Genomic DNA, 23887 nt, shown 5'->3' with positions numbered 1-23887 from the left:
TTTACATGGATATAGATCCCAGGGCCTGAAGGAGAGTCTCCTCTCCTTCAGACCCTGGGAACATCCAGGATCGCTCCCTGCACACGCCGTACCCGGCGTATAAGACGACCCCCGACTTTTGGGACAATTTTTAGGGGTTAAAAAGTCGTCTTATACGCCGGAAAATACGGTATATATATTTTTTTTAATGTTTTGTCGCCTTTACGCAATAAAAGCTATTTTATATGTAGAATTATTTTTGCATCGCTTTATTTTGAGCACTGTAACATTGTTTGACAAGATGACATTTTGAGCTATTCCATTTTTATTTACATTTATTTTTTATTATTTATTGTTATAGTGCCATTTATTCTATGGAGCTTTACGTGTGGAAAAGGGTATAAAAGTACAATAATCTTAAACAATACAAGTCACGACTGGTACAGGAGGAGAGAGAACCCTGCCCGCGAGGGCCACAATTTATAAGCGATGGGTGAGGATACAGTAGGTGAGGTCAGAGCTGGTCGTGCAGCGGTTTGGTGGATCGGTGCTTACTACAGGTTGTAGGCTTTTATCACATTTTATTCCACTGTTTGTTTGCAGTATGATAAAGCATAGTTTTATTGTGGTGAACTTTGCGTTCCAGACGCCGGGATACTAAATATGTGCATATTAAATTTACCAGAGGAGCATTGCAAGGTGAATAAGTTTCCTTACCTTGACAAGCCAGAGCTGGTATGTCACTCTCCACAAGGAGAAACCTTACCCCTTAGTTTTCTCTGGGCAGTCTCCTACCTCTGGTCTTTTTTGTAATACTCTAGTGGAAACTAAATGCTGGATTATCAGATTTGGGGTTTAACCCCTTAATCCCATATGACGTACTATCCCGTCGAGGTGACCTGGGACTTAATTCCCAGTGACGGGATAGTACATCATAGGCGATCGTCCACACTCACGGGGGTCACCGCCCCTGGCACATTAACCCCCGGCACACTACGATCAAACATGATTGCAGTGTTCCAGCGGCATAGGGAAGAATCGCACAGGGGCTCCCTGCGTGCTTCCCGGAGACCCTCGGAGCAACGCAATGTAATTGCGTTGCTCTGAGGGTCTCCTACCTTCTTCTCCCTGCAGGCCCCGGATCCAAAATGGCCACGGGGCTACATCTGGGTCCTGCAGGGAGGTGGCTTACCAGCGCCTGTTCAGAGCAAGCACTGGGAAGCCTGCATCCCTGCATGTCTGATTGCGGATCTGACACAGTGCTGTGCAAAAGTGTCAGATCAGCGATCTGACCCTATAACATGATGTTATAATGTTGTAAAGTAAAAAAATATATATATATTCACATGTGTTAAAAAAGAAAAAAATCCTAAATAAATAAAAAAAAAATTGTTCTCATAAATACATTTCTTTATCTAAATAATTAAAAAAAAATAATATTACACATATTTAGTATTGCCGCGTCCGTAACGACCCCACCTATAATACTGTCCCGCTAGTTAACCTCTTCAGTGAACGCGGTAAAAAAAAAAAAAAACGAGGCAAAAAACAACGCTTTATTATCATACCGCCAAATAAAAAGTGGAATAACACGCAATCAAAAAGATGGATATAAATAACTATGGTACCGCTGAAAATGTATTCTTGCCCCGCAAAAAACGAGCCGCCATACAGCATCATCAGCAAAAAAAATAAAAAAGTTAGTGTTCAGAATAAAGCGATGCAAAAATAATTATTTTTTCTATAAAATAGTTTTTATCGTATAAAAGCGCCAAAACATAAAAAAATGATATAAATGAGGTATCACTGTAATCGTACTGACCTGAACAATAAAACTGCTTTATCAATTTTACGAAACGTAAAATGGTATAAACGCCCTCCCCCCAAAAAAAGAAATTCACGAATAGCTGGTTTTTGGTCATTTTGCCTCACGAAAATCGGAATAAAAAGCGATCAAAAAATGTCACGTGCCCTAAAATATTACCAATAAAAACGTCAACTCGTACATCAAAAAACAAGACCTCACATGACTCTGTGGACCAAAATATGGAAAAATTATAACTCTCAAAATGTGGAGACACAAAAACTATTTTTTGCAATAATAAGCGTCTTTTAGTCTGTGACACCTGTCAATCATAAAAATCCGCTAAAAAACCTGCTATAAAAGTAAATCAAACCCTCCTTCATTACCCCCTTAGTTAGGGAAAAATAATAAAATAAAAAAAAAATGTATGTATTTCCATTTTCCCATTAGGGTTAGGGCCAGGATTAGGGCTAGGTCTAGGGTTTGGTTTAGGGTTAGGTCTAGGGTTAGGGTTAGCGCTATTGTTGGAGCTAGGGTTAGGGCTATGGTTGGGGCTAGGGTTAGGGTTTCAGTTAGAATTGGGGGTTTCCACTGTTTAGGCACATCAGGGGCTCTCCAAATGCGACATGGCGTCCGATCTCAATTCCAGCCAATTCTGCGTTGAAAAAGTAAAACAGTGCTCATTTCCTTCCGAGCTCTCCCGTGCGCCCAAACAGGGGTTTACCCCAACATATGGGGTATCAGCGTACTCACAACAAATTGGACAACAACTTTTGGGGTCCAATTTCTCTTGTTACCCTTGGGAAAAGAAAAATTTGGGGGGCTAAAAAAAACATTTTTGTAAAAAAAAATATTTTTTATTTTCACGGCTGTGCATTATAAACTGTAGTGAAACACTTGGGGGTTCAAAGTTCTCACAACACATCTAGATAAGTTCCTTGGGGGGTCTAGTTTTCAATATGGGGTCACTTGTGGGGGGGTTTCTACTGTTTAGTTAAAGCAGGGGCTCTGCAAATGCAACGTGACGCCTGTAGACCAATCCATCTAAGTCTGCATTCCAAATGGCGCTCCTTCCCTTCCGAGCTCTGCCATGCGCCCAAACAGTGGTTCCCCCCCACATATGGGGTATCAGTGTACTCAGGACAAATTGGACAACAACTTTTGGGATCCAATTTCTCCTTTTACCCTTAGGAAAATACAAAACTGGGGGCTAAAAAATAATTTTTGTGGGAAATTTTTTATTTTTATTTTTACGGCTTTGCGTTATAAACTGTAGTGAAACACTTGGGGGTTCAAAGCTCTCACCACACATCTAGATAAGTTCCTTAGGAACACATCAGAGGCTCTCCAAATGCAACATGGCGTCCCATCTCAATTCCTGTCACTTTTGCATTGAAAAGTCAAACGGCACTCCTTCCCTTCCGAGCTCTGCCATGCGCCCAAACAGTGGTTTACCCCCACATATGGGGTATCAGTGTATTTAGGACAAATTGCACAACAACTTTTGATGTCCAATTTCTTCTCTTACACTTGGGAAAATAAAAAAATAGGGGTGGAAAGATCATTTTTGTGAACAAATGTTTATTTTTTTTACGGCTCTGCATGATAAACTTCTGTGAAGCACTTGGTGGGTCAAAGTGCTCACCACACATCTAGATAAGTTCCTTATGGGGTCTACTTTCCAAAATGGTGTCACTTGTGGGGGGTTTCAATGTTTAGGCACATCAGGAGCTCTCCAAACGCAACATGGTGTCCCATCTCAATTCCAGTCAATTTTGTATTGAAAAGTCAAATAGCGCTCCTTCCCTTCTGAGCTCTGCCATGCGCCCAAACAGTGGTTTACCCCCACATATGGGGTATCGGCATACTCAGGACAAATTGTACAACAACTTATGGTGTCCATTTTCTCCTGTTACCCTTGGTAAAATAAATCAAATTGGAGCTGAAGTAAATTTTGTGTGAAATAAAGTTAAATGTTCATTTTTTTTAAAGGGACTCTGTCACCTGAATTTGGAGGGTACATGCTGGCTGCAATATTGGATTGAAGTTCATTCTCTGTCCTCCATAGTACACGCCTGCGCCTGCGTAAGGCAAGATTGCCTTGTGCAGGCATGTACTACGGAGGACAGAGAATGAACTTCAATCCAATATTGCAGCCAGTGGGTAAGGAAAGGGTGAATCAAACACCCAAAAACCCCGCCCTTATGGCTGAAAATTGTTCCCTCCAAATTCAGGTGACAGTCCCTTTAAACATTCCAAAAATTCATGTGATACATCTTGAAGGGTTAATAAACTTCTTGAATGTGGTTTTGAGCACCTTGAGGGGTGCAGTTTTTAGAATCGTGTCACACTTGGTTATTTTCTATCATATAGACCCCTCATGAGAAATGACTTCAAATGAGATTGTGGTCCCTAAAAAAAAATGGTGTTGTAAAAATGAGAAATTGCTGGTCAACTTTTAACCCTTATAACAAAAAAAAAAATTTGGTTCCAAAATTGTGCTGATGTAAAGTAGGCATATGGGAAATGTTACTTATTAAGTATTTTATGTGACATATCTCTGTGATTTAAGGGCAGTTGGAAAATTGCGTAATTTTCAAAATTTTCGCCAAATTTCAATTTTTTTCACAAATAAACGCAAGTATTATCGAAGAAATTTTACCACTATCATGAAGTTTCACGAGAAAACAATGTCAGAATAATCAGGATCCTTTGAAGCGTTCCTGAGTTATAACCTCATAAAGGGACAGTGGTCAGAATTGTAAAAATTGGCCCGGTCATTAACATGCAAAACACCCTTGGGGCTTAAGTTAAACCTTAAGCCCCAAGAATTAGAAAATAGTCCTTGCTTTTATGTTTCTTTTTAATATGTTTCCTTTGGTCTGAGGGGTATGAGTGTATGCAGCTGACGCAGTTAACTAAAGCAGCCAGTTCCATGAAAAAAAAGATCTGTAGTTTGCTTGCCACAGGCAGCTGTTCCAGGTTTCTTTTGCTCTGTATTTCCATGTGTCCTACTCCATGTGTGTGAGTGGTTTGGCTTCAGTTCAAACTAAACATTGTTCTTCTAATGTTAAAATGTTGTATTCTATTTCATGTGCTATTTCTGCTGCAGATAAATGATCTGGTTGTTCCCAGGTTCTTATGTCATCATCACTATTATGGCCTAGACTACTAGATCACCACAGATGAGCAAAGTTTGAATCATGTAATTATTTGCTTAAGTCATCACCAAAATGTCAGTGAGATGCATGCAAGTCTCACCTGATTTGACGTACTTTCTCACAGTTTTTGGACTTTTTTTTCTTTACATAAATATTTGAGTATTTCGAAATAAAATTTAATGTGAAGTATTAGTAATGTATTTTTAACACTATAGGCCTCAGTTTTGTTAGGAAAAATGTCTTTGCTTTTAAATACTCCGCAGTCAGGGAGGTCTGGCTGTTTCCGACTTTGACTATTAAAATGACTGCGCCAAATCTGAGAGAGTTTTCAACTGCAAAGTTCTCCCTCCTTCCACCCTGCACTGATGTGCATGATTATTGCAGGGCAGCAGGACAAGATGAATGCCATGTGCACAACATGTTCAAGCATGTTGTTATAGAAATGTGCATCAATTTCTAATGCAATGTGTGTTCATTTTCCAGACTGACAAAATTTGCACACGTGTATTCTCAGCAAGGGTATAACCAGGGGTGAATCTAGCCTCTCTGCTGCCTGAGACAAACTGCAAAATGGCGCCCCTTGAGCAAATTTGTTAAATCGGTAAAAAATTGCACGTCTTCTCCAACAGACCAAGCCTTAATGTCCCGAAAGCTTAGCCAATCACAAGTGCCACACACAGGGCTGTCCGGGGCTAATAGGGGTCTTCCAGTTGGGTTGGGCGAGGGATGTGGGAGCGGGAAGGAGGATGAGCGCCATCGACCAACCACCGCTCGGGAGAAACATGGCTGGATGCCTGTAGGTACCAAGGGGCGACATTGGACGTGGTGTGGAAGTTATGGCCAGTCAGTCCTGCAGCAGAGACGTATGTGAATGGTACAATGCATCCTGCACCTGGGGCGTACATAGAAATTATGGGGCCCCACAGCATTAGTTCTAATTGGCCCCCCACCAGACCCCACCGGCCCACGTACCGTATTGCGCCCCTTCAAATTTCTACATTCCAAAAAATGGTAACACCACTACGTAAAAAGGAAGTGAGTGACCCCCAAGATGCATACTAAGCTGCTATATAGTGGTATAAGGGCTCCCCTCCGGTAAAATACAGACGAGAACAGGACAATTTCCTGAGAAAATGGTTTACATCTAATGCAAATGAGGAGATTTCGGTGCCCCCCTCTGACAGGTCTATTGGCCAATAAATGAAGTATATAATATGTATTCTCCCCTCGCTCCTCCTCTTTAGACAGGGTGTTCACACATGGAAGGTTTTGCTGCTTTTTTACCTTGGTTTTATGCTCATCTAAACCTGCATTTTTTATAGCTGTGAACACACGTTGGTTTTATTTATTTGCAGAAAGTGAAACCTGCTTTTGCAGCGTGCTATGGGCGAAAACACATAAATGCAGTGTGTGAACATAGCCTTAGGGTATGTGCTCAACATCTGGAGGGGCTGCATCTTGGAAGCAGTGTCTCCGGACCTGTGGGGACCCGCGGGTGATCGCAGGGAGACCGCAGCTGCCCCGTACTCACGATCTGCTGTGGGTGCAGGGTGGCTTCTCCCCACATTCACCCGATGGCGATCTCTTCTGACTCCGCAGCATGAAATTAACATGCTGCGGTGATGCAGAAGTCCCAAAACCTGCACTGCAGCTAAAATAACACTGCGGCGGGGAGAAGCATAGTGAGGATGGGATTTCTAGGAGACTAGTGTCTTCTTCTCATACTGAATTGGCAGGAGAAAAAAAAATCACAGAATGCTGAGTAGCAGGGTATATTGGACGGCATGCAAACATTCAAATCAGTGCAGGCAAACATTGGACTGCACTCGGATGACATCTGAGTGCAGTCTGATTTCCGCAAAGTGATAAGATAAAGAAGATAGAGAATTACTTCCTCCATCTTCTCCTCAGTGTGCTCCGATTCTCTTGTGAGATTATTGGACCATGTTAAGCCGACATTCTGATCAAAGGCATTTAACTTAATACCATTATCCAACAGAGGAACTGCACAAAAGAGTCCACCACAGTCATTAGGTCATTGTGCAATGTCAGCAAAACATATTGTTCTCAACAGAAATCTCTGATATCAGCCTGCGTGTCCTATCTGTAATAGTTTAGTCAAACAAAGAAAAAAAGAGACTTTGGCGGAACCGACATGATTCTCAGTCACAGAGGAACCTAAACCCGGACTCATCACTACATCTATATATAGTGAAATGACCGTGGTCACCACTGCCTGGACTATTAGGTCCATTGCTAGAATGACCAGAGCTCTGGAATCATGCACGAGCCTTCAGGAGATGTTCCACAGAGCGGACATTCTAGCTGAGGTGTGATAATGTGAGGGACGATAACTGCAGAACATACAGGTGGTGGGTACCAGAGGGCACCGCGATCGTCTGCACTGATAACATCATGCACACCAGCACCGCACCACCTGCACCCCAGCACATTACTGGACAGGACTCCGGATACTCAGCGGAGCACACATCACATACACCAGCACCGGACTGCCTGCACCCCAGCACATTACTGGACAGGACTCCGGATAGTCAGGGGAGCGCACATCACACACACCAGTACTGCACTGCCTGCACCCCAGCACATTACTGGAGAGGACTCTGGATACTCAGGTGAGCACACATCACATACACCAGCACCGCACTGCCCGCACCACAGCACAGTACTGGACAGGACTCCGGATACTCAGGGTAGCGCATATCACATACACCAGCACCACACTGCCCGCACCACAGCACAGTACTGGACAGAACTCCGGATACTCAAGAGAGCGCACATCACATACACCAGCACCGCACTGCCTGCACCCCAGCACATTACTGGACAGGACTCCGGATACTCAGGTGAGCGCACATCATATACACCAGCACTGCACTGCCTGCACCCCAGTACATTACTGGACAGGACTCCAGATACTCAGGGCAGCGCACAGGTTACACAGTGCTGGATATATGCAAAGGATTGTTATTGGTGGGGGGGGGGGATTTTCTATGTGGGATTCTGCCAAGCAGAGACAATTGTGGGTTCGCCTGATCATACTCAAAAATCACAGGCAGTATAGCCAAATACCCTCATTTATAAACAGAGAAACTCATGCTGTACACTACACACTACAGATACACTATTACATACACAAGAAACCTCTTTATCCATTAACACACAGGAAAGCAGACACTATACACGTTATTACATACACTATAAATGACATTCCATATACTCACGTGTGCTGCAGCAGAGCCGTCACTGCTCGCCCCATCCCAGGTCACCAGGGGCAGAGGACACAGGGAGCTGCTGCCTCCTCTACGAGTCTGTGCAGATCTCCCCCTCCTCCTCTTCTTGGTCCGACTGCCTCCTGTGATCTCAGAGGAACTAGGAAGGAGTTATGGAAGCGACAGTGTACAGAGGTACCAGCAGGCAGGGTCAGCAGCTATTCTCAGGAGCGGTGGGGGCTGGGGGTGAGAGCAGCCCAACATCTGGAGCCAGGAGGGGGCAGCATCAATTTGTGACGCTGCCACCTACTGACCACTGTAATTGTCACACACTGAGGAGATTTTTGGCTCCGAGCTCCTCCTGCTTTATCCCTCACTGCTCATGTCCTGATCAGCCCGGGGGGTGAGGGGGAGAAAAGACAGAGGAGCCATTGCTGGAGGCAGCACTGAGCTCTGCACAGGAGCAATGCTCAGGACTTTGTGCATCAGTCTCCTGCACTGAGCGCTCCCACTGCCGCCCAGCAGGTGGCGCCGCCTGAGGCAACAAGCTCAAGTTGCCTCATTATAGGTGCACCCCTGGGTATAACTTTAAAAATCAAGTATTTTGAGCTTGCACTGATTGTATGGTTCTCAGTCAAAGCCTTTTTCATCAGTATATATGTGTGATTTTTTTTTCCCTGTCTCAGGTGGGCTCACAGTATATGTATTGTCTTCAGAGCACTTGTGTCATTGTCTATGTCTATTAGTTCTTACATTAAAGGGCTTGTCCAGTCTTAAGCTGTGTGACTGCATACTTGTGAATACTCGCATAGTGCACATTGCACGCTGTAAGGATTCTCCGGTGTGGGACCTCAATTACGTGATTTGCATACACTCGGCCACTTTGCAACTTGACTTGTCCTGCCTCTCTTAAAACTCTTGCATTGAACGAGACCGCACACGTCTAGTTGGCACCTGACCCGCTACCAGCATTGGAGAGTCCTCACAACACGCAAGTCTACAGTTTCATAGTGACTGCAGGCTTGTACCTAAGGGTATGTTCCCACGGTCAGGAACCGGCAGCGCTTCGGACACAGCACATGTCCGCTCCATCCGAAGCGCTGTCGGCTTTGAATGCAGGTGATTCCGCATGTGTTCATTGAACGGGGACATTTGTCTTGCAAAGTCTTAGCATCTCCGCAAGATAAATAGACATTCTGCGGTCTAGAAAAAGACGTGTCGCATGTTTTTCTCTGCAGGGAAGCTGGAGGCGTCCTTGCACTATTCTGTAACATCTGGCCGCTGCGGGTTGGACGCTGCGGATGTACGCAGCTCCCAACCTGCAGCTTTTACTGACCGCCGGAACATACTCTAAGGCAGGACAACCCTTCCGTCAGGAACAATATTCGCACTAACTCGTAATGGAACAATGTGCGTGTCAAGCACAGGCTAGAAAAATGCTTGGAATATCTAATTTTCTCAATTTCAGTGATCTAAAAGTGATCAGAGACCTTCATAGGGATGTAATAAAAGAGACTACACATTATCAGGTGCAAAACAAACCCATTTACTCAACATAAAAGTAATAACTTTGATATACACAAATTTCAAAACTCCCACCAAGCACACTTTCATTTTTCATAAAACAAGCTAAATAAGCAATAGTAATGACTAAAAACATTACATTCCAACCTTATAAAGTGTGATGTGTTCGGGACCAATGAGCCTGAGAAGCCAGCACAGCTATATCTTCCTTCCTGAAGCTCTGCAGACCAACTGTGATATCAGGTTTCACACAGCAGCTAGAGCCAGGAGACTATCTAGAGGGAGATTTCCTGAAAATCTGGTGAGAAGGGAGAAATGAAAGTAGAAGAGCTGCGCCTGTCAGATCCATTGTTCCTGACGGAGGGATAATTATTTAAGCAAGCACTAAATAACCATTACTTTCCTCGGAGATCTGTATTTTCCCTTAAAGGGAACCTGTCACCCCGTTTTTTCAATATGAGGTAAACATAGTGTTCAATAGGGCCTGAGCTGTGCTGTACAATAGTGCCTTTATTATCCCCTGATTCCCCACCTTTGCTGCCAAAATACCTTAGTAAATTCGCCGTTTTCGGCTGTCAATCACGCAGGTCTGGTCAAATGGGCATGGTGAAATCGCTGTTTCTCCCCCACCTCTTGCTTTTCTTCCCGGCATTGGCGTAGTGGTTCGCGGCTGCGCATTACAGTCTCTTCACTGTAACCACTGTGCAATAAATACTGTGCATGCGCAGCAGCCGAATGCACTGCGCAACGGTACAAAAAAGAGCGTGATCTGTGCTATTCACCGGTTTATCAGTGGTGGCGGCCATCTTCCTGAGGCCGCGCGTGTGCAGATGGAGTGCTCTGCTTCCCGGGGCTTCAGGAAAATGGCCGCCGCGATCTCCATCTGCGCCCGCGCGTGCCGATAAACCGGTGAATAGCACAGATCGCGCTCTTTTTTGTACCGTTGCGCAGTGCATTCGGCTGTGCATGCGCAGTATGCATTGCACAGCGGTTACAGTGAAGAGACTGTAATGCGTAGCTGCGAACCAGTACGCCAACGCCGGGAAGAAAAACAAGAGGTGGGGGAGAAACAGCGATTTCACCACGCCCATTTGACCAGACCTGTGTGATTGACAGTCGAAAACAGCGACTTTACAGCAAAGGTGGGGAATCCGGGGATAATAAAGGCACTATTGTACAGCACAGCTCAGGCCCTATTGAACACTATTTTTACCTCATATTGAAAAAACGGGGTGACAGGTTCCCCTTAATTGTAGCTGATCGCTTTTCTCACTCCATGTCTTTAATTTTTATTTCTGTTTTACTTTTACTTTCTCTTTCTTTCTCTTTCTCTCTCCCTAATACTGGACTACGCTACTGCACTGATATTACAGGACTGCACTGCTTCCTTTACTTCATTGCATTGTTTTTATGAACTATACCAGTAAAAATCTCAATTTGTTCTATTACTTCTCTAACAGGTTCCAACTGAAGAGTGCAAAACTGTGATCACATTTACCAGTCCACTAAAAGATGAGCGGCCTCCACAAGCTGAAGGTATGGACAGGCAGGACAATCACTGGGCCTATGAACTGCGATGGATGGAGGGATACATAGGATTTTTGTAAAATTTTAACCACGCACCTTAACGGCACGTGACTAGGGCACACTTTTATTGGATTATTCTTTTTGCCCTTCAGTTCCAACTTCTAAAGCATAACATAATTAAAAAAAAATCATAAATCATGCTTTAACACAGAATGCACCCCGGAAAAACAGCTTAGGTCTCTCCACTGTGTGTCCCTTGTTTGAGGACAGTAGTGGACATTATGTACCAGTGGAATCATCCTGTCCCATTCGTGGACCATGGATTTGCTGGAGATTGCTGAGGACTAGAGTTGAGCGACTTTAATTTTTTTAAGATCGAGTCTGGTTTTGTGAAACCCGATTTTGTCCAGAGTCGAGTCGAGTGCAGTCGGCCGATTATCGCTAAAAGTCGGGGATCGACCGAAACACGAAACCCAATGCAAGTCAATGGGGAAGCATAGTCGGCAGTGAGTGGAGGCCAGGAAAACACCTACAGTGCCCATTTTAATGCCAAAAACATCCATTCTTGTTTCTGAAGCTTGTCAATCTTAATTAACTTTATAATAATAGTTGGGCATAGGAAATTGGGGGTCATTTGGCAAAAGTTGTGGGGGGAGTAGGGCTGGCTCAAGTTTTTCGTGGGCCCAGGAAATGCGGACTACGTCACGGCGGTGTTGCAGGGAGAGGTAAGTATTTCAACGTTGCAAGTGCTGTGATCCTGAGCAAGCAGGGGGGGCCCACTCGTTCGCATTGACACTGGCACAGGGCCCCTCAAAGTACGGCGGTGTGTTTGCATGGCGGGGGCGCCTCCCACCAGCAGCGACACTTTGGCGTACTCTGAGGGGCCCTGTGCCAGTGACGTCGCCAACGAGTATGCCCCCCCCCCACCTGATGAAGGAACCTGCACTTTCATCTGCACCTTCCTCTTTGTCCCTGTGTAAGGTGGTATAACATGCGGGAGGGGGAACCTTACTTTCAGCAGGGTCAGATTCTGGCTGTGTAGAGTACAAGGGGAATGTAGTGGTCTAGGTCAATGTACCAGCAGACTCATCTAGCAGTGGCTGGGCAATGGGCAGGATGAGGAGGAAACAGATATAGGGCCAAAGAATAAAGTAGGCTAAATGCAGTTCAAAATTGGTAACAGGACTAAACAGGCGGCATTGCTTTGTTCAGTGGAGTAGCAAACCCAAGAGCAGCAGACACTGTTTCAAGGGCCTAACCACACTAGTAGGCCAAATGCAGTTTAATATCTGATAGTATAGGCCGAAAGCCAGAATGTGGAAGCTCAGCTTTGTTCAGTTGAGGACAACACCAGGGAGGGGCAGACACCGTTAGTAGGCTGGAAAAGCCAATTTCAGTTTTAAAAATGGTAATTTGGAACAGAAGGTTGGAGCACAGCTTTATTCAGTTGAGGACCACACCAGGCAGGGGCAGACACCTCTAGTAGGCCGGAAAAGCCAATTTCATTTTTAAAAATGGTAATTTGGAACAGAAGGTTGGAGCACAGCTTTATTCAGTTGAGGACCACACCAGGCAGGGGCAGACACCTTTAGTAGGCCGGAACAGCCAATTGCATTTTTAAAATGGTAATTTGGAACAGAAGGTTGGAGCACAGCTTTATTCAGTTGAGGACCACACCAGGCAGGGGCAGACACCTTTAGTAGGCCGGAAAAGTCAATTTCAGTTTTAAAAATGGTAATTTGGAACAGAAGGTTGGAGCACAGCTTTATTCAGTTGAGGACCACACCAGGCAGGGGCAGACACCTCTAGTAGGCCGGAAAAGCCAATTTCATTTTTAAAAATGGTAATTTGGAACAGAAGGTTGAAGCACAGCTTTATTCAGTTGAGGACCACACCAGGCAGGGGCAGACACCTTTAGTAGGCCGGAACAGCCAATTGCATTTTTAAAATGGTAATTTGGAACAGAAGGTTGGAGCACAGCTTTATTCAGTTGAGGACCACACCAGGCAGGGGCAGACACCTTTAGTAGGCCGGAAAAGTCAATTTCAGTTTTAAAAATGGTAATTTGGAACAGAAGGTTGGAGCACAGCTTTATTCAGTTGAGGACCACACCAGGCAGGGGCAGACACCTTTAGTAGGCCGGAAAAGTCAATTTCAGTTTTAAAAATGGTAATTTGGAACAGAAGGTTGGAGCACAGCTTTATTCAGTTGAGGACAACACCAGGCAGGGGCAGACACCTTTAGTAGGCCGGAAAAGTCAATTTCAGTTTTAAAAATGGTAATTTGGAACAGAAGGTTGGAGCACAGCTTTATTCAGTTGCAGCTTCTTGGCAATAATATAAAGAAGACGAGACAGGACAACACTCATCGTTGGATGCCATATCTGTGTTTTCACAGGTAAAAAAACTGTCACTTAACTACTTGTAGGAGAAAGTTTTTGTAGCTGGAGGCCACATTTTGTATTGTACCAGTTTTTTGTTGTATGTTTGGAACAGAAGGTTGAAGCACAGCTTTATTCAGTTGCAGCTTCTTGGCAATAATATAAAGAAGACGAGACAGGACAACACTCGTCGTTGGATGCCATATCTGTGTTTTCACAGGAAAAAAAACTGTCAGTTAACTACTTGTAGGAGAAAGTTTTTGTAGCTGGAGGCCACATTTTGTTTTGTACCAGTTTTTTGTTGTATGTTTGGAACTGAAGGTTGAAGCTCAGCTTTATTCAGTTGAGGACAACTTGAATTAGGGACTGCAGACAGACTTTGCAGGCTGTCCCCTGTGTGGACCATGCATCCAATGCATTAACCCATTGAGCCACAAAGGACATGTAAACCTTCCGTGGCCAGGCCTACAGGTCCATGTGTCTGTTGTCAGGTATACCTTTGGACTGACAAATTGACAGAATGCAAGGACAATGCGGTCTTTAACATGCAGGTGGAGGGGTGGGATGGCTTTTCACGCAAAAGAATTGTCAACTGTGTAGCTCATAGCGTGGTATATCGTAGTTCATCCTGGCTTTATTAATATTAAATTAAATAAAAAAATAGGCTGTAGGCACTTTATAATTGGTTCCAGGGGTACACGGGCAGCAGTGGTCTGGTCAGTGGAGGCCTAGTGGAAGGAGGGACCACAGACAGGCTTCGAAGGCCTAACATAAAAAAATGGGCTGGCTGTAGGCACTTTATTATTAGTTCCAGGGGTACACGGGCAGCAGTGGTCTGGTCAGTGGAGGCCTAGTGGAAGGAGGGACCGCAGACAGGCTTCAAAGGCCTAACATAATAAAATGGGCTGGCTGTAGGCACTTTATTATTAGTTCCAGGGGTACACGGGCAGCAGTGGTCTGGTCAGTGGAGGCCTAGTGGAAGGAGGGACCGCAGACAGGCTTCAAAGGCCTAACATAAAAAAATGGGCTGGCTGTAGGCACTTTATTATTAGTTCCAGGGGTACACGGGCAGCAGTGGTCTGGTCAGTGGAGGCCTAGTGGAAGGAGGGACCGCAGACAGGCTTCAAAGGCCTAACATAATAAAATGGGCTGGCTGTAGGCACTTTATTATTAGTTCCAGGGGTACACGGGCAGCAGTGGTCTGGTCAGTGGAGGCCTAGTGGAAGGAGGGACCGCAGACAGGCTTCAAAGGCCTAACATAAAAAAATAGGCTGGCTGTAGGCACTTTATTATTAGTTCCAGGGGTACACGGGCAGCAGTGGTCTGGTCAGTGGAGGCCTAGTGGAAGGAGGGACCGCAGACAGGCTTCAAAGGCCTAACATAATAAAATGGGCTGGCTGTAGGCACTTTATTATTAGTTCCAGGGGTACACGGGCAGCAGTGGTCTGGTCAGTGGAGGCCTAGTGGAAGGAGGGATCGCAGAAAGGCTTCGAAGGCCTAACATAAAAAAATGGGCTGGCTGTAGGCACTTTATTATTAGTTCCAGGGGTACACGGGCAGCAGTGGTCTGGTCAGTGGAGGCCTAGTGGAAGGAGGGACCGCAGACAGGCTTCAAAGGCCTAACATAATAAAATGGGCTGGCTGTAGGCACTTTATTATTAGTTCCAGGGGTACACGGGCAGCAGTGGTCTTGTCAGTGGAGGCCTAGTGGAAGGAGGGACCGCAGACAGGCTTCAAAGGCCTAACATAAAAAAATGGGCTGGCTGTAGGCACTTTATTATTAGTTCCAGGGGTACACGGGCAGCAGTGGTCTGGTCAGTGGAGGCCTAGTGGAAGGAGGGACCGCAGACAGGCTTCAAAGGCCTAACATAATAAAATGGGCTGGCTGTAGGCACTTTATTATTAGTTCCAGGGGTACACGGGCAGCAGTGGTCTGGTCAGTGGAGGCCTAGTGGAAGGAGGGATCGCAGAAAGGCTTCGAAGGCCTAACATAAAAAAATGGGCTGGCTGTAGGCACTTTATTATTAGTTCCAGGGGTACACGGGCAGCAGTGGTCTGGTCAGTGGAGGCCTAGTGGAAGGAGGGACCGCAGACAGGCTTCGAAGGCCTAACATAAAAAAATAGGCTGGCTGTAGGCACTTTATTATTAGTTCCAGGGGTACACGGGCAGCAGTGGTCTGGTCAGTGGAGGCCGATTGTAATGAGTGTCTGCCAGTTAGTAGTCCAAAACAACAACTAAATGTGAATGTCTCGCATTAAAACAAAACAAAAACACTAAAGGGTGCAATCATTAGGTTCAGGGGTGGGATCCTCTGCGTTGTTTCAGACCTACTAATTTTGCGCAAAGTATTTACTGTGGTAAATAGAGGACACTGCCCCTGACTATGTTAAGTACCATCATACATGTCAACACAATGGTATTGTCAGTGGCAGGTATGGAAGGATGTCAGCGCATAGACTTTACATTGGTGGAAGTGTGAGAGATAACTGTGGAAGTGGTAGAGCAATGTTTGACCTGGGGGTGGGTGAACTCTCTTGTGGCCGGCGGTACAGGCCCAAGGCCCCTCATGTTACAACAGTGTGTCTGACGTTGGGTGCGCACCACCACCGCCAGAGACACTTTATTGTACTATGAGGAACCCAGTAGCAATGCCGTCGACCAAAAGCGAGTACACCCACCTCTTTAGACAAACAGCAGTCTCACGGGTGCTTGCGCCAAGTCGCGATACCACGGCCCCGTGTGGGGAGTTTGGCCATTTAGGGAGGTGTAAACATGTCGTATGCTGGACAATCAGCTGCAGAAAATTAGACATTAGAAAAGTAATTCACAGTAGTCCACAGGCAAGAGCTTTTCATAGGAAAGCTAGGTGTCGGCCGGGCAAGGTGGGGCAAAAGATTTCAAAATCCAGTTGTGGTTCATTTTAATGAATGTTAGATCGTCAACATTTTGGGTAGCCAGACGAGTCCTTTTTTCGGTTAATATTGAACCTGCAGCACTGAATACTCTTTCTGATAGGACACTTGCTGCCGGGCAAGCAAGCTCCTGCAATGCATATTCTGCCAATTCTGGCCAGGTGTTTAATTTTGATGCCCAGTAATCAAATGGGAATGACGGTTGAGGGAGAACATCGATAAGGGATGAAAAATAGTTAGTAACCATACTGGACAAATGTTGTCTCCTGTCACTTTCAATTGATGCAGCAGTACCTGTCCTGTCTGCGGTCATAGCAAAATCACTCCACAACCTGGTCAGAAAACCCCTCTGTCCAACGCCACTTCTGATGTGTGCACCCCTAACACTCCTAGTCTGCTGCCCCCTTGAGCTCGTGTGAGAACAAACACGTGCGCTGTGTGCTGGGAATGCCTGAAGCAAACGGTCAACAAGAGTTGATTGTTTGGTTGCTAATATTAGTTCCAAGTTCTCATGTGGCATAATATTTTGCAATTTGCCTTTATAACGTGGATCAAGGAGGCAGGCCAACCAGTAATCGTCATCGTTCATCATTTTTGTAATGCGTGTGTCCCTTTTTAGGATACGTAAGGCATAATCCGCCATGTGGGCCAAAGTTCCAGTTGTCAAATCTCCGGTTGTGATTGGGTGAGGGGCAGTTGCAGGCAAATCTACGTCACTTGTGTCCCTCAAAAAACCAGAACCCGGCCTTGACACGCAACCAATTTCCTGTGCCCCCGGGAAAGGTTCCGCATTAAAAATATACTCATCCCCATCATCCTCCTCGTCCTCCACCTCCTCTTCGCCCGCTACCTCGTCCTGTACACTGCCCTGACCAGACAATGGCTGACTGTCATCAAGGCTTTCCTCTTCCTCTGGTGCAGACGCCTGCTCCTTTATGTGCGTCAAACTTTGCATCAGCAGACGCATTAGGGGGATGCTCATGCTTATTACGGCGTTGTCTGCACTAACCAGCCGTGTGCATTCCTCAAAACACTGAAGGACTTGACACATGTCTTGTATGTTCGACCACTGCACAGCTGACAACTCCATGTCTGCCATCCTACTGCCTGCCAGTGTATGTGTATCCTCCCACAAAAACATAACAGCCCGCCTCTTTTGGCACAGTCTCTGAAGCATGTGCAGTGTTGAGTTCCACCTTGTTGCAACGTCTATGATTAGGCGATGCTGGGGAAGGTTCAAAGACCGCTGATAGTTCTGCATACGGCTGGCGTGTACAGGCGAACGTCGGATATGTGAGCAAAGTCCACGCACTTTGAGGAGCAGGTCGGAGAACCCAGGATAAGTTTTCAATAAGCACTGCACCACCAGGTTTAAGGTGTGAGCCAGGCAAGGAATGTGTTTCAGTTGGGAAAGGGAGATGGCAGCCATGAAATTCCTTCCGTTATCACTTACTACCTTGCCTGCCTCGAGATCTACTGTGCCCAGCCACGACTGTGTTTCTTGTTGCAAGAACTCGGACAGAACTTCCGCGGTGTGTCTGTTGTCGCCCAAACACTTCATAGCCAATACAGCCTGCTGACGCTTGCCAGTAGCTGGCCCATAATGGGACAACTGGTGTGCAACAGTGTCATCTGCCGATGGAGTGGTTGGCCGACTGCGGTCTGTGGAAGAGCTGTAGCTTCTGCAGGAGGACGAGGAGGAGGAGGAGGAGGGGTTGCTAACGCCTACAGCCAACTGTTTCCTAGACCGTGGGCTAGGCACAACTGTCCCTAAATTGATGTCCCCTGTGGACCCTGCATCCACCACATTCACCCAGTGTGCCGTGATGGACACATAACGTCCCTGGCCATGCCTACTGGTCCATGCATCTGTAGTCAGGTGCACCTTTGTACTCACAGATTGCCTGAGTGCATGGACGATGCGCTGTTTAACATGCTGGTGCAGGGCTGGGATGGCTTTTCTGGAAAAAAAGTGTCGACTGGGTAGCTCGTATCGTGGTTCAGCGTACTCCATCAGGGCTTTGAAAGATTCGCTTTCAACTAACCGGTAGGGCATCATCTCTAACGAGATTAGTCTAGCTATGTGGGCGTTAAAACCCTGTGTACGCGGATGCGAGGATAAGTACTTCCTTTTTCTAACCAGAGTCTCATGTAGTGTGAGCTGAACTGGAGAGATGGAGATCGTGGAACTTGCGGGTGTGCCGGTGGACATGGCAGACTGAGAGACGGTTGGAGACGGTATTGTTTCCGCCGGTGCCCTAGATGCAATATTTCCTCCTACAAAACTGGTGATTCCCTGACCCTGACTGCTTTTGGCTGTCAAAGAAACCTGCACAGATACTGCCGGTGGTGCGGAAAATGGTGGCCTTACAGTGACGGAAGGGATGTTGCGTTGATGAGTAGCTTCATTGGCCGAGGGTGCTACAACCTTAAGGGACGTTTGGTAGTTAGTCCATGCTTGAAAATGCATGGTGGTTAAGTGTCTATGCATGCAACTAGTATTGAGACTTTTCAGATTCTGACCTCTGCTTAAGCTAGTTGAACATTTTTGACAGATGACTTTGCGCTGATCAATTGGATGTTGTTTAAAAAAATGCCAGACTGCACTCTTCCTAGCATCGGATCCCTTTTCAGGGATTGCAGACTGAGCTTTAACCGGATGGCAACGCTGTGCTCCAACAGGTTTTGGCTTTGACACGCGTTTTAGGCCAGATAAGGGCACGGCAGATGGAACCTGTTGCGATGTTGATGCCTGCTGCGGCCCCTCCTCCACCTCCGCTTCTGAACTACTGCTGCCTGCACCCTGTTCCCCCAATGGCTGCCAATCGGGGTCAAGAACCGGGTCATCTATTACCTCCTCTTCGAGCTCGTGTGCAACTTCGTCTGTGTCACTGTGTCGGTGTGTGGTATAGCGTTCGTGGCGGGGCAACATAGTCTCATCAGGGTCTGATTGTGGATCTGTACCCTGAGATGGCAATGTGGTGGTCTGAGTCAAAGGAGCAGCATAGTACTCTGGCTGTGGCTGTGCATCAGTGCACTCCATGTCAGAATCTACTTGTAATGGCCTGTTAAGTGTTTCACTTTCTAAGCCAGGGACGGTATGTGTAAAGAGCTCCATGGAGTGACCTGTTGTGTCGCCTGCTGCATCCTTCTCTCTTGTTGTAGTTTTTGCAGAGGAGGACAAGGAAGCGACTTGTCCCTGACCGTGAACATCCACAAGCGACGCGCTGCTTTTACATTTACCACTTTCAGAAGAGGAGGCAAAAGAGCTAGAGGCTGAGTCTGCAATGTAAGCCAAAACTTGCTGTTGCTGCTCCGGCTTTAAAAGTGTTTTTCCTACTCCCAGAAAAGAGAGCGTTCGAGGCCTTGTGTAGCCAGACGACGAAACTGGCTCCACAGCTCCAGATTTAGGTGGAATATTTTTATCCCCACGACCACCTGATGCTCCACTACCACTACCATCATTACCAGCTGACAATGAACGCCCACGGCCACGACCTCTTGCACCAGACTTCCTCATTGTTTTAAAAAATTAACCAAAGTAACTTTATTTGTTGCTGTCAAACAACTTACACGGTGAGCTATAACTTCAGTATGATTTCTATATCTCTTAACAGGTTGGTGAGACCACAAGGGAAATCAGGCACAATGTTACACACTGTTTTCTGTGGCACAAAATCACAGAGATGACACACACGCAGGACTGTCACTCAAGCACTAATGTCAATATTATTCTCCCACCTAATTTTTTTTTTTATTTTTTTTTTCTCAGGGAGACTTTAGAAACCAAATAAGATAAAATGTTTTTTTCAGGGACAATTTAGAAACCAAATACTAATAATAAAAAAAAATATAGCCTTTCTATGGCCCACTGATTGAGAGAGAGAGAGAGGTGGCACACCCAGGAGTCAAGACTGGCACACAAGCTGAAAGGGCAATATTACTCTCCCACTGTGTTTTTTATGTATTTTTTTTTTTTTCAGGGAGACTTTAGAAACCAAATAATAACAAAAAAAAATAAAAAAAATAAATAGGCTTTCTATAGCCCACTGAATGAGAGATAGCACACACAGGAGTGGCACACAAGCCCTGACTGAGGCCAATATTTTTCTCCCACTGATTGATGTAGTGTTTTTGTGTTGAGGTAGAATTTAGAACACAAATCACGGAAAAAATAAATAGGCTTTCTATGGCCCACAATTAGAGAGAGAGGTGGCACACCCAGGAGTCAAGACTGGCACACAAGCTGAAAGGGCAATATTACTCTCCCACTGTTTTTTTATGTATTTTTTTTTTTTTCAGGGAGACTTTAGAAACCAAATAATAACAAAAAAAAATAAAAAAATAAATAGGCTTTCTATAGCCCACTGAATGAGAGATAGCACACACAGGAGTGGCACACAAGCCCTGACTGAGGCCAATATTTTTCTCCCACTGATTGATGTAGTGTTTTTGTGTTGAGGTAGAATTTAGAACACAAATCACGGAAAAAATAAATAGGCTTTCTATGGCCCACAATTAGAGAGAGAGAGGTGGCACACCCAGGAGTCAAGACTGGCACACAAGCTGAAAGGGCAATATTACTCTCCCACTGTTTTTTTATGTATTTTTTTTTTTTTTTTCAGGGAGACTTTAGAAACCAAATAATAACAAAAAAAAAATAAAAAAATAAATAGGCTTTCTATAGCCCACTGAATGAGAGATAGCACACACAGGAGTGGCACACAAGCCCTGACTGAGGCCAATATTTTTCTCCCACTGATTGATGTAGTGTTTTTGTGTTGAGGTAGAATTTAGAACACAAATCCCGGAAAAAATAAATAGGCTTTCTATGGCCCACTCAGTGAGAGATGGCACACACAGGGATGGCACTGTAGCAGAAATGCCAATCTTAATCTCCCACAAAAAAAAAAACAAAAAAAAAAAACAGGGACTGTCATACAATTACTATCTCCCTGCAGTAATCTAAGCCAGGTATGGCAGGCAGCAATAGGAGTGGACTGATGCACAAATTAAATAAAAAGTGTGGACAAACAAAAAAGATAGCTGTGCAGAAAGGAAGGAACAAGAGGATATGTGCTTTGAAAAAAGCAGTTGGTTTCCACAGTGGCGTACACACAGCAATACAGCTATCAGGGAGCCTTCTAGGGCAGCCCAATGAGCTACAGCGCTGAGGAAAAAAAAATGTAGCTTCCACTGTCCTGCAAACAAAAGGTGGTATTGGACAGTGGAAATCGCTACAGCACAAGCGGTTTGGTAGTTAGTGGACCCTGCCTAACGCTATCCCTGCTTCTGACGAAGCGGCAGCAACCTGTCCCTAAGCTCAGATCAGCAGCAGTAAGATGGCGGTCGGCGGGAACGCCCCTTTATAGCCCCTGTGACGCCGCAGACAGCAAGCCAATCACTGCAATGCCCTTCTCTAAGATGGTGGGGACCAGGATCTATGTCATCACGCTGCCCACACTCTGCGTTCACCTTCATTGGCTGAGAAATGGCGCTTTTCGCGTCATTGAAACGCGACTTTGGCGCGAAAGTCGCGTACCGCATGGCCGACAAGCACAGGGGTCGGATCGGGTTTCATGAGACGCCGACTTAGCCAAAAGTCGGCGACTTTTGAAAATGAACGACCCGTTTCGCTCAACCCTGCTGAGGACAATGAAGGGGGCGGCAGAATGCACTTGTCACTGCTGCATTCAAATTAAGGGCACAAGACAGGTCAGACATTGAACATCTATTCTGTAAATAGGTGATAAGTATTATGGAATAACCCCTTTAATTCTGCCATAAGGATGATACATTGTTTTGTGGAGGTGGACCGACCAAGATTATTTGTGTCCTTTTTTTACCCACTGGTGATTGACTGTTTGAGAAATAAGTCGCATTTTCAGTGGCAGATTGTCTGCCCAAATGAGGCAGGAAATTAAATGTCGAAGAGGGATTGTTTAAGCCATGTAAACTGAATAGGGGTTAGATGATCATTAAAGGGAATCTAACATCAGACTTAAGCTTTTCAATCTGAGCAAGGCATAATATAGGGATTGAGACACTGATTCCAGTGCTTTGTCACATACTGGGCTCCTTGTCTTTTATATGATGATCTAACTGTGTGCCCAACATTGATCGACGGCTTTATACCTAAATTCTGAAGAAGCGGAAAGCTGCCAATCATTGGTATAGTGTGGAGCGAACTGTAGCTCATAGAGGACTTCAAAGCTGAAACTTTGAGAGGATTGGAAGAGCTTCAACAGATATAACAGATAAGTGTTCTATCACAACTACAGCTAGAAACTAAGTACACAAAACACAGCTGAAATCAAGGTCTCTTTCCCTACTTTGTGTTGCTCTCTGATGGGGAACATAAGAAAATCCAAAAGTGAATATAAAAATTTACTTGTAATGTACACAATTAAAATAGAACAAAACAATATAATTAACTAGGGTGCCAGCCTCCTCTGGAGACTGGAACCGAGATAAGGGCCCGAATTGTTGGGTGAACCTAGAGTGCACCTTTTAATTGTATGGTGTTTGTGGTGTTCTATTTTAATTGTGTACATTAAAAGTTAATTTTTATATCCACATTGGGGTTTTCTTCTTAATTAGCACCCACTACCCATCATTTTTTCTCTGATGGGGAAGAAAAAACCTCTCTTAAAAATTCTCTATCACAATTGTTTGGTAGCCAGCAGCACTTGTCTGCTCTTACAGGGAGATGTGCTGCTGAAAAGCTATGCCTTTAGACTTGCATAATATATGTGAATACTGTTATGCCAAAAAAACATTTGTAGGAATGATGGCTTTATTGCCTAGCCATAAATAAGCTCCTAGGCCACGTGATCAGTCAAGTTTCTACATTAAAGGGAAGGTACCGCGTTTGTAGATCATTAATAAATCACTGTAATGTAGCATAACATGCTGCTATAACCAAGTTTTAAATGCATGTGAAACAGATTTCGTGTGTTATATGAGTTTAAAGAAGGCACTGGGGGCTGACATCTTGGTTTCACAGCAGTTCACGACACTGAACAGTGTCATTTTACGGCACCCCATGGTCATAGGGTCAGCGCCAGTCTATTATCTCCTATCTCTAACATTGGAGCAGCATTAGCAGTGAGCTGGGCACACCTCTGTGGGCTGCACAATTCACTGCTGTAGGTGTGACTAGCTGCCATTTTATTATAGCCCAGTGCTATCTGCCGAGCTCCACTTACTCTCTATCGCAGGACAGAAGCGCTCACTGGAGCCGAAGGCTGGAGAGTGGGGAGTGCGGGTGATTTACCTCCGTGCTCCTCTGTACTCCAGGCACTGCACGTCCTGGGCAGACATCCTCTGCTTTCACACGCTGCCCTGTGTCCTTCTCCTGCTCGGTCTC

At 45.3% G+C, this 23887-nt stretch overlaps 1 protein-coding gene across 5 annotated transcripts in view; it reads left to right on the top strand.

The window, feature by feature from the left end:
* LOC143764762 (C-Jun-amino-terminal kinase-interacting protein 4-like) overlaps window positions 1-23887 on the top strand; it is a 951487-nt gene that overhangs the window by 218193 nt on the left and 709407 nt on the right. For all 5 annotated transcript variants that reach the window (XM_077250696.1, XM_077250698.1, XM_077250699.1 and 2 more), the window contains exon 6: window positions 11159-11234. In XM_077250696.1, coding sequence (XP_077106811.1) covers window positions 11159-11234 — 76 coding nt within the window. The remainder of the gene's footprint in view (window positions 1-11158; window positions 11235-23887) is intronic.

Source organism: Ranitomeya variabilis, chromosome 4 (assembly GCF_051348905.1).
Source record: "Ranitomeya variabilis isolate aRanVar5 chromosome 4, aRanVar5.hap1, whole genome shotgun sequence".
Lineage (NCBI taxonomy): Eukaryota > Metazoa > Chordata > Amphibia > Anura > Dendrobatidae > Ranitomeya > Ranitomeya variabilis.
This window is presented reverse-complemented; position numbering and strand designations above follow the sequence as displayed.